Source organism: Oryzias latipes, chromosome 20 (assembly GCF_053564925.1).
Source record: "Oryzias latipes strain Hd-rR chromosome 20, Olatipes_Hd-rR_3.1".
NCBI classification, from domain to species: domain Eukaryota; kingdom Metazoa; phylum Chordata; class Actinopteri; order Beloniformes; family Adrianichthyidae; genus Oryzias; species Oryzias latipes.
In genome coordinates this window covers 26,582,064-26,595,118 of record NC_136256.1, presented here as the reverse complement: position 1 = coordinate 26,595,118, position 13,055 = coordinate 26,582,064, and the positions used below count along the sequence as shown (strand labels likewise).

The 13,055-nt window shown below is 44.4% G+C and overlaps 1 protein-coding gene and 2 long non-coding RNA genes across 4 annotated transcripts in view; 1 reads left to right on the top strand and 2 right to left on the bottom strand.

Annotated features, from left to right (window-relative positions):
* Positions 1 to 13,055, top strand: part of cdh7a (cadherin 7a) — a 215,533-nt gene that overhangs the window by 186,687 nt on the left and 15,791 nt on the right. For both annotated transcript variants that reach the window (XM_078938306.1, XM_023950079.2), the window contains one exon: positions 10,810 to 11,058. In XM_078938306.1, the coding sequence (XP_078794432.1) occupies positions 10,810 to 11,058 (249 nt within the window). The remainder of the gene's footprint in view (positions 1 to 10,809; positions 11,059 to 13,055) is intronic.
* On the bottom strand, positions 3,119 to 3,593 carry LOC105356703 (uncharacterized). Its single transcript, XR_002872346.2, has 2 exons — positions 3,454 to 3,593; positions 3,119 to 3,366 (listed from the first exon to the last, which is right to left on the bottom strand). It is a non-coding gene; the product is annotated as an uncharacterized LOC105356703 (long non-coding RNA).
* On the bottom strand, positions 7,916 to 8,390 carry LOC144988188 (uncharacterized). The gene is made up of 2 exons (XR_013652019.1): positions 8,251 to 8,390; positions 7,916 to 8,163 (listed from the first exon to the last, which is right to left on the bottom strand). It is a non-coding gene; the product is annotated as an uncharacterized LOC144988188 (long non-coding RNA).

Genomic DNA, 13,055 nt, shown 5'->3' with positions numbered 1-13,055 from the left:
TGGAACCACTCATTGTTCATGAGAAATACACAAGGAATTTTTACTGGCAATACTCGCCTAGATTGTAAATTCCACTCCCATTATTACCATTGCATCTAATCACAAAACCTAAGTGAATGTTGGTGACGTTTCTTTGTGTATCTTACTCTTTTTTTGTTGTTACTATACATTTAATTAATAGGTGATATTTATAAATATATGAACTACCATTAATAAAATTAAGCAATTATTTTTAAATTTCTACTATTTCTATATTTTCCCCAAAGAAATACTTGCAGCTCAAGGAATGTTTGAAAGACATTTTTATTTAACATTAGATATCGCATATATATATCTATATATATATAAAACATATCTAAATAAAATTGCACACACACATGGCCATGGAACTTGTTACAAAAAAGTGCATCTGCACAACTGCATGCATGAAGGGAGCATAGAGATTGATAAAAGACTCAAAAGTAAAGCAGTTTATAATTTGAAAAATAAATTAGGATAAAGCACGAACTGCGTGGACTAGAACTGATATTTCAGTATATAATCAAATACAGGTTAAGTGTGACTTTTTCCCTTCTAAAGAGAAAAAAAATGTACATTTTGCACATATTGGATGGATGAAAATTGGTCATACGTGAATAATATCCTTATGCCACACTTTCGTCAAAGAATGGGCAACTCTAGGCCTCTAGGGCCGCATTCCCACATTTGCACGTTTTTCTGCTCTGGCATGTTCTAACTGTCTGGACACACCTTAACCACACGAGTGGTTATTCTATTCTAAGTCATGAGTAGGACTTGGATATTTTTGGAAATCGTGCAGACGCACTGGCCCTCGAGGTCTGGAGTCGCTAATGAGGGGAACAGCACTAATGGGCCCCTTGCGCAAGGTTTGTGGGGGTTCAAAAAAAGGAAAAATCTGTATGTCAGGCCTGCATCTTAAGTACTCCACCTTTACTTACCCTTATGTGTTCTTTTAGTGTTCCCTATGACCTGTCGCCTGCAGTATGCATGTCAAAAGATTTGCATGAACTTTTTTGCTCTACGGGATCACTGAGTGGTCTACGACCCCAGATAGGCCGTATCCACCTGTAAAGACAGACTGAGGTCTCAGGCTTGTCACTGGAACTCTAAAAGATGTTAAAATATCTCTTGCATGCAAATGTCGCACAAGTATTTCACAATTGTGAACCAACAATTACATGAGTTTTAACCAAATATCTACTCAAAACTTGCTGAACATGGATCCCATTCAAATTCAGGGTAATTCCAAGCAACTATTGGTGTCAAGTGATCTTTTGCTAAGTGAGGCTTTGTCTTTAAACCTCTCAACCTCTGTTTCACCAGGTATTTACATGTAAAATTGCCCTTTTTTTTTTCTTTGTACCATCTTCTCATGCAGACTTTTCCAGAAAACATTTCAAAGTACTCAGCGTAATCCAGGCAATCTTTTTGGCGTCTAGTCTTTTCACGGTGGAACTTTTTTAGTCAACGCAAACCCTCAGTGAGTAAAAACCCAGCCTGTATCACAACCCACAGGTTTGGTGCTCCACAATATAACCCAAACCATGAAAAGTGCCTTCCTCCCACCCACATCAAAATTGTCATGAAATAAAGAATCTCAGCTGCCGGCACAGAAAAAAAAAAAATCTTATTGTAATTTGCATGCAGCTTTAAAGACTCAAAAGAACTGCTCTTGAAACCCCACAGCTTTAAAAAAAAAAGCAGAGCAGAGCTGACAGACTCTGTGAGTTGGCGCTGTGTGTGGAGTATTTTGCTGGTGTGTGGGAGCTCGACTGAAGCTGTTACCTTCCTGAAGGAGCGGCGGTGGCAGCAGCCAGAGTAATCCGCCTGAGTGCAGACACGTGTTCCTCGTGGCAGAAATGGATGTTTGAGCTAACCTCTCAGCAGATTAAGAGCCACTTGGCTGGGAGACAGCTTCTGATGGCTTTGTGGAAGTCAGGTAGTTCTTACCTGATATTAACTACATGCGGACAAATGCAGATGAGAAAATGATTCATAGATGACAAGCAGCCCGGTCTGAATGTCTTAAGTGCCTCTATTTACATTAGAAAGAGAAAAAATGAAACTTTAGTTTATGTAAACAAAACATTACTGAAAATAGTTTCTGCAGCATTGCATCAATCTCCAGGACAGGATTATAATACTGCTGCCACCTCTTTGCCCACCTATGCCGGTGAAGTGACAGCCTATCACGCTGCTGCCGTTGTCATTCAGATTCTGCAGGGGTTGAATGCCTTTTTGATTAACTCTAATTGTCCTCCCGTCAGTTGGAGTCAGGTCCTGCTCCTGTTGGATTTTAGCACAATTCAAATTTGGCATTTGGAGGGGGGAAAAAAATTCTTCCTAGCGTTCACGGTAACATCATTTGGAAGATTTGCCAACAAAGTGGTAAACTGTCAGTACCTGACTTTTAACGTTAACTATCCTGGGAGATTTGACTGATATTAGCTGAAAAATAGGGTGCAGTGAAGAGCGTTCACTTTGCACTATAGATTACCTCTACGAGCATCAACCTTTGTTTTATTTGCATGGAGTGGTTGCTTAGCTGTGTTGTGGTTGCAAAGACAGCAGGATGTAGGTAATGTTAAATGAGGTGGAAGACAGGTTTGCTCCTATTAAACCAGCACGAAGGACACGAAAGAGCTACTGCTTCTTCTTTGAACACAGATTTATGGGGGAAAAAAAGGAGGAGGCTGTCAGAAAGCACACTTTTTATGCAAAAATAATGATTTTTGGAGTGCAGCCGTAAACCCCTAAAAAACACTGTTTGTCTCAAATCAAGAATTTCTTGTCACTGCAGATGAGCGGGGAGGTAAACAAGGATTAAAGAAATGAACTTAACTGGATAAAGAAAGGCTTCACTGCATATTTTCCTCAAGTCACAAATAACTGATAGGAAATTCATAAGCACACATACAAAAAAGACTGACATTGCAAATAAGAAAAAGAAAAGCAAACAAGATGACTTGCAAGATATTGTGTCTCCAGTAAATGGTTCCAGAGTAAAACTATGTGTGATTAGGAAAGTGGGTGTCATGACTATAGAACGACTGAGACCCAGATGCTGAAACCCGGAATGAGACACAGGACAGAGATGTCTTGGCGAGAAGGTAGATTTAATATGATGGCCAGACAGGTAGGTAACTGTTACTGGAGGTCCGAGAATGTAACTGCGGCTCGTGGCGTCACTGGTGGAACTGCTCGTTCGGGTCTGGAGTCGGCAGCGTGGGTCCGTTTCGTGAGGCAGCTGGTTCGGCAGAGGCTCGTGGTGAGGATGGAGGGAACAGACCAGTAGAGGAGTCCGGATTACGGCTGCTGTGGGTGACCACTCGTGGCTGAGGTTTCCTGGAGACAGGTAAGACAGCATAAGTTAACTACTTGGCTTAAGGCAAGGCAACAAAGCATGAACTTGACGTGAGGCCAAATATGCACCATCAGGGGCAACGGACTGGCGTTGAATGAAGATCCTGGAGCTCCTTAAGAAGGCAGGTGTGATGATGAGGTGAGTGGAAGCAGCTGGGGATAATCAGGAACCAAGCGGAGAGGAGAGGGGGGAGGAGTCTGACAGAGGCACCATGACAGTACCCCCCCCTCAACGACCGCCTCCAGGCGGTCAAGGGCGGCGATCCGGGTGGGCCCGGTAGAAATCCTCAATGAGCGAGGGGTCCAAAATGAGAGAGCGGGAAATCCAGGAGCGCTCCTCCGGCCCGTAACCCACCCAGTCGACCAGGAACTGGAATCCGCGACCCCGACGGCGGACATCCAGGATCCGATTGACGTCGTAAGCCGGAGCACCGTCGATGAGCCGGGCGGGTGGCGGGGAAGCGGACGGCGGGCACAGAGGACTGTCCAGAACTGGCTTGATCTGGGAAACATGAAATGACGGGTGAACCTTCAGAGCCTTGGGAAGACGGAGTCGGACGCAGGTGGGGTTGATGAGTTTCTCTATGACATAAGGTCCGATGAATCGTGGAGCCAGTTTCTTGGAGGTGGCTTGGATGGGGATATTACGTGTGGAGAGCCAGACCCTTTGGCCAGGTTGGTACTCGGGTCCCACCACCCTGTGACGGTTGGCGATGCGGCAGTTGCTCTCCTTGGTGCGGAGGAGAGCAGCCTTAGCCTGTGCCCAGATGCGTTGGCACCGCTGGATGTGATGTTGCACGGAAGGCACCGCCAAGTCCAGTTCCTGTGACGGAAACAGAGGTGGTGAGTACCCGAGAGCGGCCTCAAAGGGAGAGAGCCCAGTGGCAGTGGAGGGATGAGCATTATGGGCATACTCAATCCACACGAGATATTGGGACCAGTCCTGCTGGTTCTGTGCCGCCAAGCAGCGGAGAGCTGCCTCCAGTTCCTGGTTCGCTCTCTCCGCTTGGCCGTTGGACTGAGGATGGTAGCCATGGTGACGGAAAACCTGCTTGGTCATGATATCAGCAGTTTCGGTGGCAGTGGGTAGTTGAGGGAGCGGAATGAAGTGGGCCATCTTGGAAAATCGATCTATGACTGTGAGTATGACGGTGTTACCTGCTGATGGGGGTAACCCGGTGACAAAGTCCATTGCCAAGTGGGACCAGGGCCGGCTGGGCGTAGGAAGTGGGTGGAGCAACCCCGCCGGAGCCGAGGAGGACGTCTTGGATCGGGCGCAGGTGGTGCACGCCGAGATATACTCCCTAATGTCCTTCTCCATAGACGGCCAATAAAACCTCTTACGAAGTAAATGGAGGGTACGGTGGACCCCCCCCATGGCACGCCAGACGAGACGCGTGACCCCAAGTGATGACTTCGGAGCGGAGATGAGCGGGTACAAACAGTGTGCCCCTGGGAGCGGGTGGATGGTCAGAGTCCCCTTCCAGGGCTTGAAGAACCTTGGCCTCGATATCCCAGGTGACACTTCCTATGATGCAGGATGAAGGGAGGATAGATGATAGAGTGTTCTCAGACGGACTGTATTTCCTGGAGAGGGCATCGGGTTTGATGTTGCGGGAGCCTGGTCTGTAGGTTATGGTGAAGTGAAACCGGTCAAAGAAAAGACACCAACGAGCTTGCCTGGAGTTGAGTCTTTTCGCGGAGCGTAGGTATGCCAGGTTTTTATGGTCCGTCCAGACGATGAAAGGCTGCTCGGCTCCCTCCAACCAGTGACGCCACTCCTCCAGGGCAAGTTTGATGGCTAAGAGTTCCCGGTTGCCAACGTCGTAATTCTGCTCAGAAGGGGACAGCTTGCGAGAGAAAAACGCACAAGGTTTGAGTTTTCCAGAACTCCCCTCCTTCTGTGAGAGGACAGCGCCCACCCCTGAGTCAGAGGCATCGACCTCAACGATAAATTGCCGTGAGGGGTCAGGTTGGATGAGGATCGGGGCAGAGACAAACAGTTTCTTTAACCTGTCGAAGGCCTGTTGGGCTTCGTTGGACCAGACAAAGGGATGCTTTATGGAAGTGAGGCGTGTAAGGGGAGAAGCAATACTGCTGTAATTGCGTATGAAGCGTCTGTAAAAGTTAGCAAAGCCCAGGAATTGCTGTAGCTTCTTACGGCTGGTTGGAGGTTCCCAGTTGGTAACAGCTTCTATTTTGGATGGATCAGGGCGTATGCAGCCAGCCTCGATAATGTACCCGAGAAACTGTACAGTGGGGGAATGAAATTCGCACTTTTCATGCTTAACGAAAAGCTGATTTTCCAATAGTCTCTCCAACACCAGGCGAACGTGATGCTCGTGTTGAGCCAGATCGTGGGAGTAGACAAGAATATCGTCCAAATAGACAAAGACGAATCGATTAATGAAGTCCCGAAGGACATCGTTAACTAGCCTTTGGAAAACTGCCGGGGCGTTGGTGAGGCCGAAAGGCATTACTAAATATTCGTAATGCCCTAACGGGGTGTTAAAGGCAGTTTTCCACTCGTCCCCTTCCTTAATTCGGACCAAATGGTAGGCATTGCGGAGATCTAACTTAGTGAATATGCGGGCCTTCTGGACGGAATCAAAAACAGAGGTGATTAATGGCAGTGAGTATTTGTCTTTTACGGTGATTTGATTTAGTTCGCGATAATCAATGCATGGTCGGAGGGACTTGTCTTTTTTCTGCACAAAGAAAAAGCCTGCTCCCACGGGGGAGGAGGAGGGTCGGATGTGCCCCAGGGCGAGGGCTTCCTGTACGTAGTTCTCCATGGCTGTCTTTTCTGGTCCAGATAGATTAAACAAATGACCCTTGGGCAATGGAGCGCCTGGCAACAGGTTTATGGCGCAATCATAAGGTCTATGAGGTGGGAGAGCACTAGCTTTGGTTTTGCAAAATACTGCTTTTAAATCATGATAACAACGAGGAATGTTGGACAAATCGACTTGGCTATGACACTCAGCGTTAGGAGAAGTGACGGAAGGGAGAGCAGAGAGAAGACAATTAGCAAGGCAATATGGGCTCCACTGGATTATAGTCCCTTGAGCCCAATTAAACTGAGGATTATGCAGTTTTAGCCAGGAAAACCCGAGTACTATGGGAGTATGGATGGACTTGGTGATGAGGAAACGGATAGACTCACGATGGTTGCCTGAAGTAATGAGCAGGATGGGTTTGGTGCGGTGGGTGATGCGGGATAAGAGTTGACCGCCTAAACCGGAAGCCTCGATGGGGGTCTCCAGGGGTTCTGTGGGAATCGACAGATCATTAACAAGTTGCTGGTCAATTAAACTCTGCTCGGCCCCGGAGTCGACCAGGGCCCGTAACTCATGCACATGGAGATCTTGACTTAACTTGACAGGGATTAGTAAAAAATTATTACCGGCCAGGTAGATGTTTGTTACCCCTCGCAGCCTGTCTCCTAGCGAGGGGTTCGGGTGTTTAAACGAAGCGGGCAGGAGATGACAATGTGGCCCTTTGCTCCGCAATAGAAACAGGCCCCCTCCATGCGCCGTCTGCGGCGTTCCTCTTCAGACAGTCGAGAGTGTCCAACCTGCATAGGCTCGTCTGGAGGTCTAGAGGGGCTGAAGGAGTCGAGAGGGGTGGCGTGAACAGCGTGTGAGAAGTTGGAGGATGTAGTGGTTGCGGCACGCTGGAAAACGGGCCCTCGTTCCCTTTGACGCTCCCGCAGGCGAACATCAGAGCGGAGTGCCGCAGAAACCAGTTCCTCAAATGACCGGGCTTCGGGTTGAGAACACAGATGATCCTTAATTTGTTCATTTAAAGACTGGTAAAAGATCCCCTTCAAAGCTGCGTCGGGCCAGCCTGCCTCGACCGCCAGAATACGGAAATCTATAACGTGTTCACTCACCGAGCGGTTACGCTGCCTGAGCGCGAGTAACCGACGGGTTGCTTCGTCCTGTTTACGTGGTTGGTCGAAAATTAACTGGAACTCTCTGAGGAAACGTTCATAAGTGAGGTGGCTTATGGGATTGGAGGAGAGGAAAGCCTGGGCCCACTGGAGGGCTTTATTGCGTAGAGAGTTGACGATCAGTGATATTTTACTGTGATCCGACTGATAATGACGGGGGGCTTGTTGGTAAATCAGCTCGCATTGGAGGAGGAATCCTCCGCAGGCTTCGACGTCACCAGTAAATGGTTCCGGTTGCAGCCGGATGTTTTCGTGAGCGGAGGGTGATCCGGAAACGGAAGTAGCCGAGTTAGCCATAGCTTGAGCCGTATCTGTTGGAACATGGGAAAAATGTCCGGTTAAATTGTTCAATGTCTGTGTCAAACCGTCCAGGCGATGAAAAAGGTCCTGTTGGGCCGCGGCCATCTGGGATAGGGCGTCGGCCTGGCGACCAAGCAATATGCCTTGCTGGGATACGGCTAATCTGAGTCCCTCCGGGTCAGCTGGGTCGGGATTATGGCCAGTCCGTTCTGTCATGACTATAGAACGACTGAGACCCAGATGCTGAAACCCGGAATGAGACACAGGACAGAGATGTCTTGGCGAGAAGGTAGATTTAATATGATGGCCAGACAGGTAGGTAACTGTTACTGGAGGTCCGAGAATGTAACTGCGGCTCGTGGCGTCACTGGTGGAACTGCTCGTTCGGGTCTGGAGTCGGCAGCGTGGGTCCGTTTCGTGAGGCAGCTGGTTCGGCAGAGGCTCGTGGTGAGGATGGAGGGAACAGACCAGTAGAGGAGTCCGGATTACGGCTGCTGTGGGTGACCACTCGTGGCTGAGGTTTCCTGGAGACAGGTAAGACAGCATAAGTTAACTACTTGGCTTAAGGCAAGGCAACAAAGCATGAACTTGACGTGAGGCCAAATATGCACCATCAGGGGCAACGGACTGGCGTTGAATGAAGATCCTGGAGCTCCTTAAGAAGGCAGGTGTGATGATGAGGTGAGTGGAAGCAGCTGGGGATAATCAGGAACCAAGCGGAGAGGAGAGGGGGGAGGAGTCTGACAGAGGCACCATGACAGTGGGGAGGGCAATGCAAAAAGAGCTTAAAAGCAAACAAAAAATATTGTTGACTTAAGGTGCTGGTATAAAAATATATTTTTATATTATGTATACAAATATTTATATAAGTTTATACCAACACCTTAAGTCAACAATTATAAAATGTAGCAGAACTAAAGTCTCAATTCTTCCCTGAATGTCACCACTTTCAGATCTCACAAACCACTAAAAGGCCCAAGCAGATCCGCCCCCAGAAGACTTTAGCTGGGGGGACCGTTGCTTGTTTTGGAAGACACCGTTATCACACATGATTTTTAAATACATTTACTTAAACAACCACAAGAGAAATTCAAACCTCATTTGTAAATAAAATAAAAAAAGAAGAGAGTTCACAAAACATCAGTGAGATCAAATCAATTCATGATGAACTGTCTGCATTGGAAACAGTCTGCAGCATCAGCTTTACTAGGGGTGTGACCATTCGTTTTATCAACAATTCCATTCATAACTTGATTTTGGGTTGACAACCGATTCACAAAATCAATCCAGGACATCTTTAGCCAAAAATTCAACCTGTTCAGTACTCAGCACTTAAATACCTGAGTACTGAAACAAGGAATCTGGAAATGTCTTGTTTTTCTTGCAAGATAATCAAAGTGTAAATTAAAAATGTGTCCAAACAAACAAGTAAACAAGAATTAATGACAAATCTATTCACATTTTAGTTTCCTAAGGTTCAGTCCACTGTTGTTTTTCCACATCAAATACAAATGGAACATCAAAGTGTTTCCACACGTTGGACTGGAATGATGGACTGTTCAGTTTTTGCTGACATCACTTGTGTGTTGTCTGCTGTGATGCACTTGGTCTTTTAGTCTTCACTTCCTTGTTCTTAATTCTGCTGATAAAGTCGCTCAGTTCTAACAAAAATACCAGCTAGAGGTGGTTCATCTCTTAGAAAAAAAATGCCGCAACTTCCTGCTTTTTCTGCCACAATTATCACAAAAATCCACGTGAGATTCCGTGCGGGGGGGGGGGGGGGGGGGGGGAATCGATCAATACAGACCATGAATTTCTGCTCTTTTTTTTTTGGATCCTGGTGTGCCTTGGGATTTTTGTCAGGGTTAAAGTGTGCCGTGGCTCAAAAAAGGTTGAAAAACACTGGTTTAGACAATGACTGTAAAGTTCTGATTGCAGTTTGGAAACTGAAGTAAAAAATATACTTCTCTCTTTGTTTTAAGCAAATAACTTTTCAAACTGAAATTTTGAACAAAATATTTTTGAATCAATTGTTTTATTTTGCCGTCAGCAAATTTCAAAATATTCGCTGAAGATCATGCCAGAAATCTTAATTAGAAACAGTTTTCCAGTCCTAATAGTTAATCTTTTTTTTTCTCCACAAGTAAAAGAGAAATGGCAAAACTATAGTTTCAAAGTAAACGCTGAACATGTTTTGTACATAACAGTACATACAATGTGTATAAAAGTTGTCTTTGTCTCATACAGTCTGGAAGATTAAATGAGGTATTGACCCCCGTGTTTAGTCTTAACCATTAGCTTTCCTTAGTATGTCTCTATCATGCTGATACCTTTATATCCAGCAGTAGCTGGACGGTCAAAACAAATAAATACACAAAACCATTTTGTTCTCTGAACAAAGCAAAGCACTTCTTTTGTGCACACGTGAATTCAGAATGTTGGTGCAAAAAAGCAGCAAAATCAAACTTTTCACTCTAAATCTGATCTCAATCATGTTTTCTTTTCTTTTCTTTGGCTGTATCTTTGCCCATTTCCCCAGATTTATTTCCACATGATTAAATTATTGTAAATCAATATGAACTTTGACCGCTGTGTAGGGATATTGATAAAAAAAAAAGAAATGTTGAACAGAACCTTCCACGTATCACAGATTATTTACAGCAGCACATGTTTAATATTTAGGACCAGAATGTGTTTGGCATGTTTAAACATTTCAAGATTGTTGTTTTTCAACCCATAACTGTGCAGAATAATAACCCATCAACCTGTTTTTTTGAATTTCTTCCCTGGTGAATTTGCATTTTTCCTTTGAGCAGTGAAAATAATCAGAATTTCTTTCAGATAAACAAAGAAACACAAAAAAATAAACATTTTCATATAGTGACTGCTCAGTTTGAGTGTACATTTCTATCTCAAAGCGCTCTGACAAATGGTGGTGCATTGTTCTCCTCACGCTGCTCATGGAACGAGATCGCACATGAGATTCTAGCATCATTATTAACCAACAGGTGGTCAAGACCAGGGAGAGACGCCACAGTGTGTCATATGATGAACTATGTTAATGACACCATCTGTTAGCATTTCTTGCTTTTATTAGAATGATACTAGAATTCAAAACAGCCAGCACTATGGAAGTTAAAGCACGGCTGCAATTTGTTGTTTTTTTCCAGACAACACGGCGTCCATTCTGACGAAGCGTGGGGGCTTCAGGAGGAGGGAGCAGCCGGTGTATCGGCTGCCAGTGTTGATAGTGGACAGTGGCAGTCCCGCGCTGAGCAGCACAAACACGCTGTCGGTGCGTGTGTGCGAGTGCGACTCTGATGGCGTGGCCTTGTCATGTGGAGCCGTGGCCTACACGGCGACTGGTCTCAGCACTGGTGCCCTCCTGGCTATTCTGGGCTGCATCATCACACTCCTGGGTAAGACAAGCGTGACTTCAATGTGGCAGAGACTCCGTTACGGCAGCTGTTTTATCCAACAGGGAGCGTTGATAAGGAATTGAGATTTTTCTGAAAAAGCAACAATTACTACACAATAGCAATTTTCTAAAGGTAAAAGTGTGAAAGTGAAGATATCCAGTCAAATGTTTACTGGCATTTTTTTTGGCTCCTGTACTCTGGTGCTGCCTATCCTCTGGAAAACATGGTAAATGTGCAAGAGCTTTGGAAAACATCTATAAAAGTCCAACATGCAAATTATGTATGTTGCTACACTAACAAATAATGCAACATCACTATACTGAATAAATTAAAGAGTGAATTTCTCCCCTGGCTCTTTTTTACATCCAATAATTATTTCTCCCAGAATGTTTTTTTTTGGTTTCCCAGAGCTCAACTCAACCTCAAATGTTTCTTTTAAAACTTGTCGGATCCACTCCTGCTTCAGGGGTCTGCTTTAGTGCTCAGCAGCTGCCTGGGGGAGCCGATTTGTTTGAAAGTACAAGGATTGATAAAGGCATTTATGATGCTCTGTATTGATTATCTTTTCAAAACAGCAGCTGTTAACAGAGCACAATTCCAGCAAGTCATTTATGTCTGACACTATTGCAAAAAAAATGATCCTACCCATTCATGTAAGCTAATTTTATTAATGCTGATTAACACAGGGCTGTATCCCTCTCTAAAAGACAACTTTTTCCAAACATTAGGGTTTTCAATGCCCCCCTGTATGACAGAAAGAGGGAAAGATTCCTTCCAAGGTGGCTTCATAAGCCTCATGTGTACCATTTGTACACATCTTCCAACCTCTTTTATGATAGAGGCAGGAGTTACAAACGTGAGCATGCAGCAATGGGCTGTTCCAGAAGCCAGCCACAAATCGGGAAAATTATATGCCAGAGCTGGTAAAAGAGAGGCTTAAAGAGGCAAATGAGGAGACGTCTGCTCCTTCAGTTTGGGCAGGATTTCATGCTCCAAATACGGTGACCTACTACTGGATCATTGACACTCTTGGCTTGTTAACCAATGTCAAACTAAAGCATGAAACTGAATAAAAGGAACCACATTACCATAGAAGTCTGTTTAGCATTACCCTGATGTACTGTAAAGATCATCCGTGAGTAATCTGCAAAGGCAGCTGGTCTAACAGACCTTCTAAGGTGCAGTGCAGTCATTTGACATGATGGTAGCATAGATGGTAAAAAAGTACTTTGAGGAAGGAAAAAAAACAGGTTGAATCAATCAATGCAACATTTTGCAACAGGATTTGTTCGAGACAAGTGGCACGTGATTGGCTGCTGACAGGAGAAAGAAAGGTGGACAATTTGTTTGGAAAAGTCCAAGGTTGTGGCTTGAGTTTGTGTCTGTAGAACACAAAAAAACTCTTGGTTGTGTGTATGTGCTTTTATGAGAACCTCAAAAATATTTCTGAAGACAGAAAATATTTCTAACAAGCGTGCAAAATATTATTTTCAGCCAATAATGTTTTTCTTACACAAGGACATATTGGCATAAACCGAAAAGAATTCTGCACTTTTTTTCCAGGTGCACAAATTTTGTTTAACTTAATAACATGTGTGGACATTACTGCATCATTATGTATTATGCCCAAATTATATATATGTATAATTTGGGCATAATACATAATGATGCAGTGTATATATCTACATATATATATATATATATATATATATATATATATATATATATATATATATATATATATATATATATGTATATATAGGGCTGCATGATACGAGGAAAACTTGGGATATACAATATTAGTGATCAAAATTGCGAAGACGATGTAACTTGCCATATATGAACAAATTGCATAATAACTAAAAACATTTTTTCCATTGCATTGCAACAGTTTAATTTAAATAAGAGTCAACATGACTTAAAATACACTCCAAATGACCCTAGTCTACTTGGAGGCGAGCATCTAACATAAAAGGGGCCCATTCAATTGGTCAACA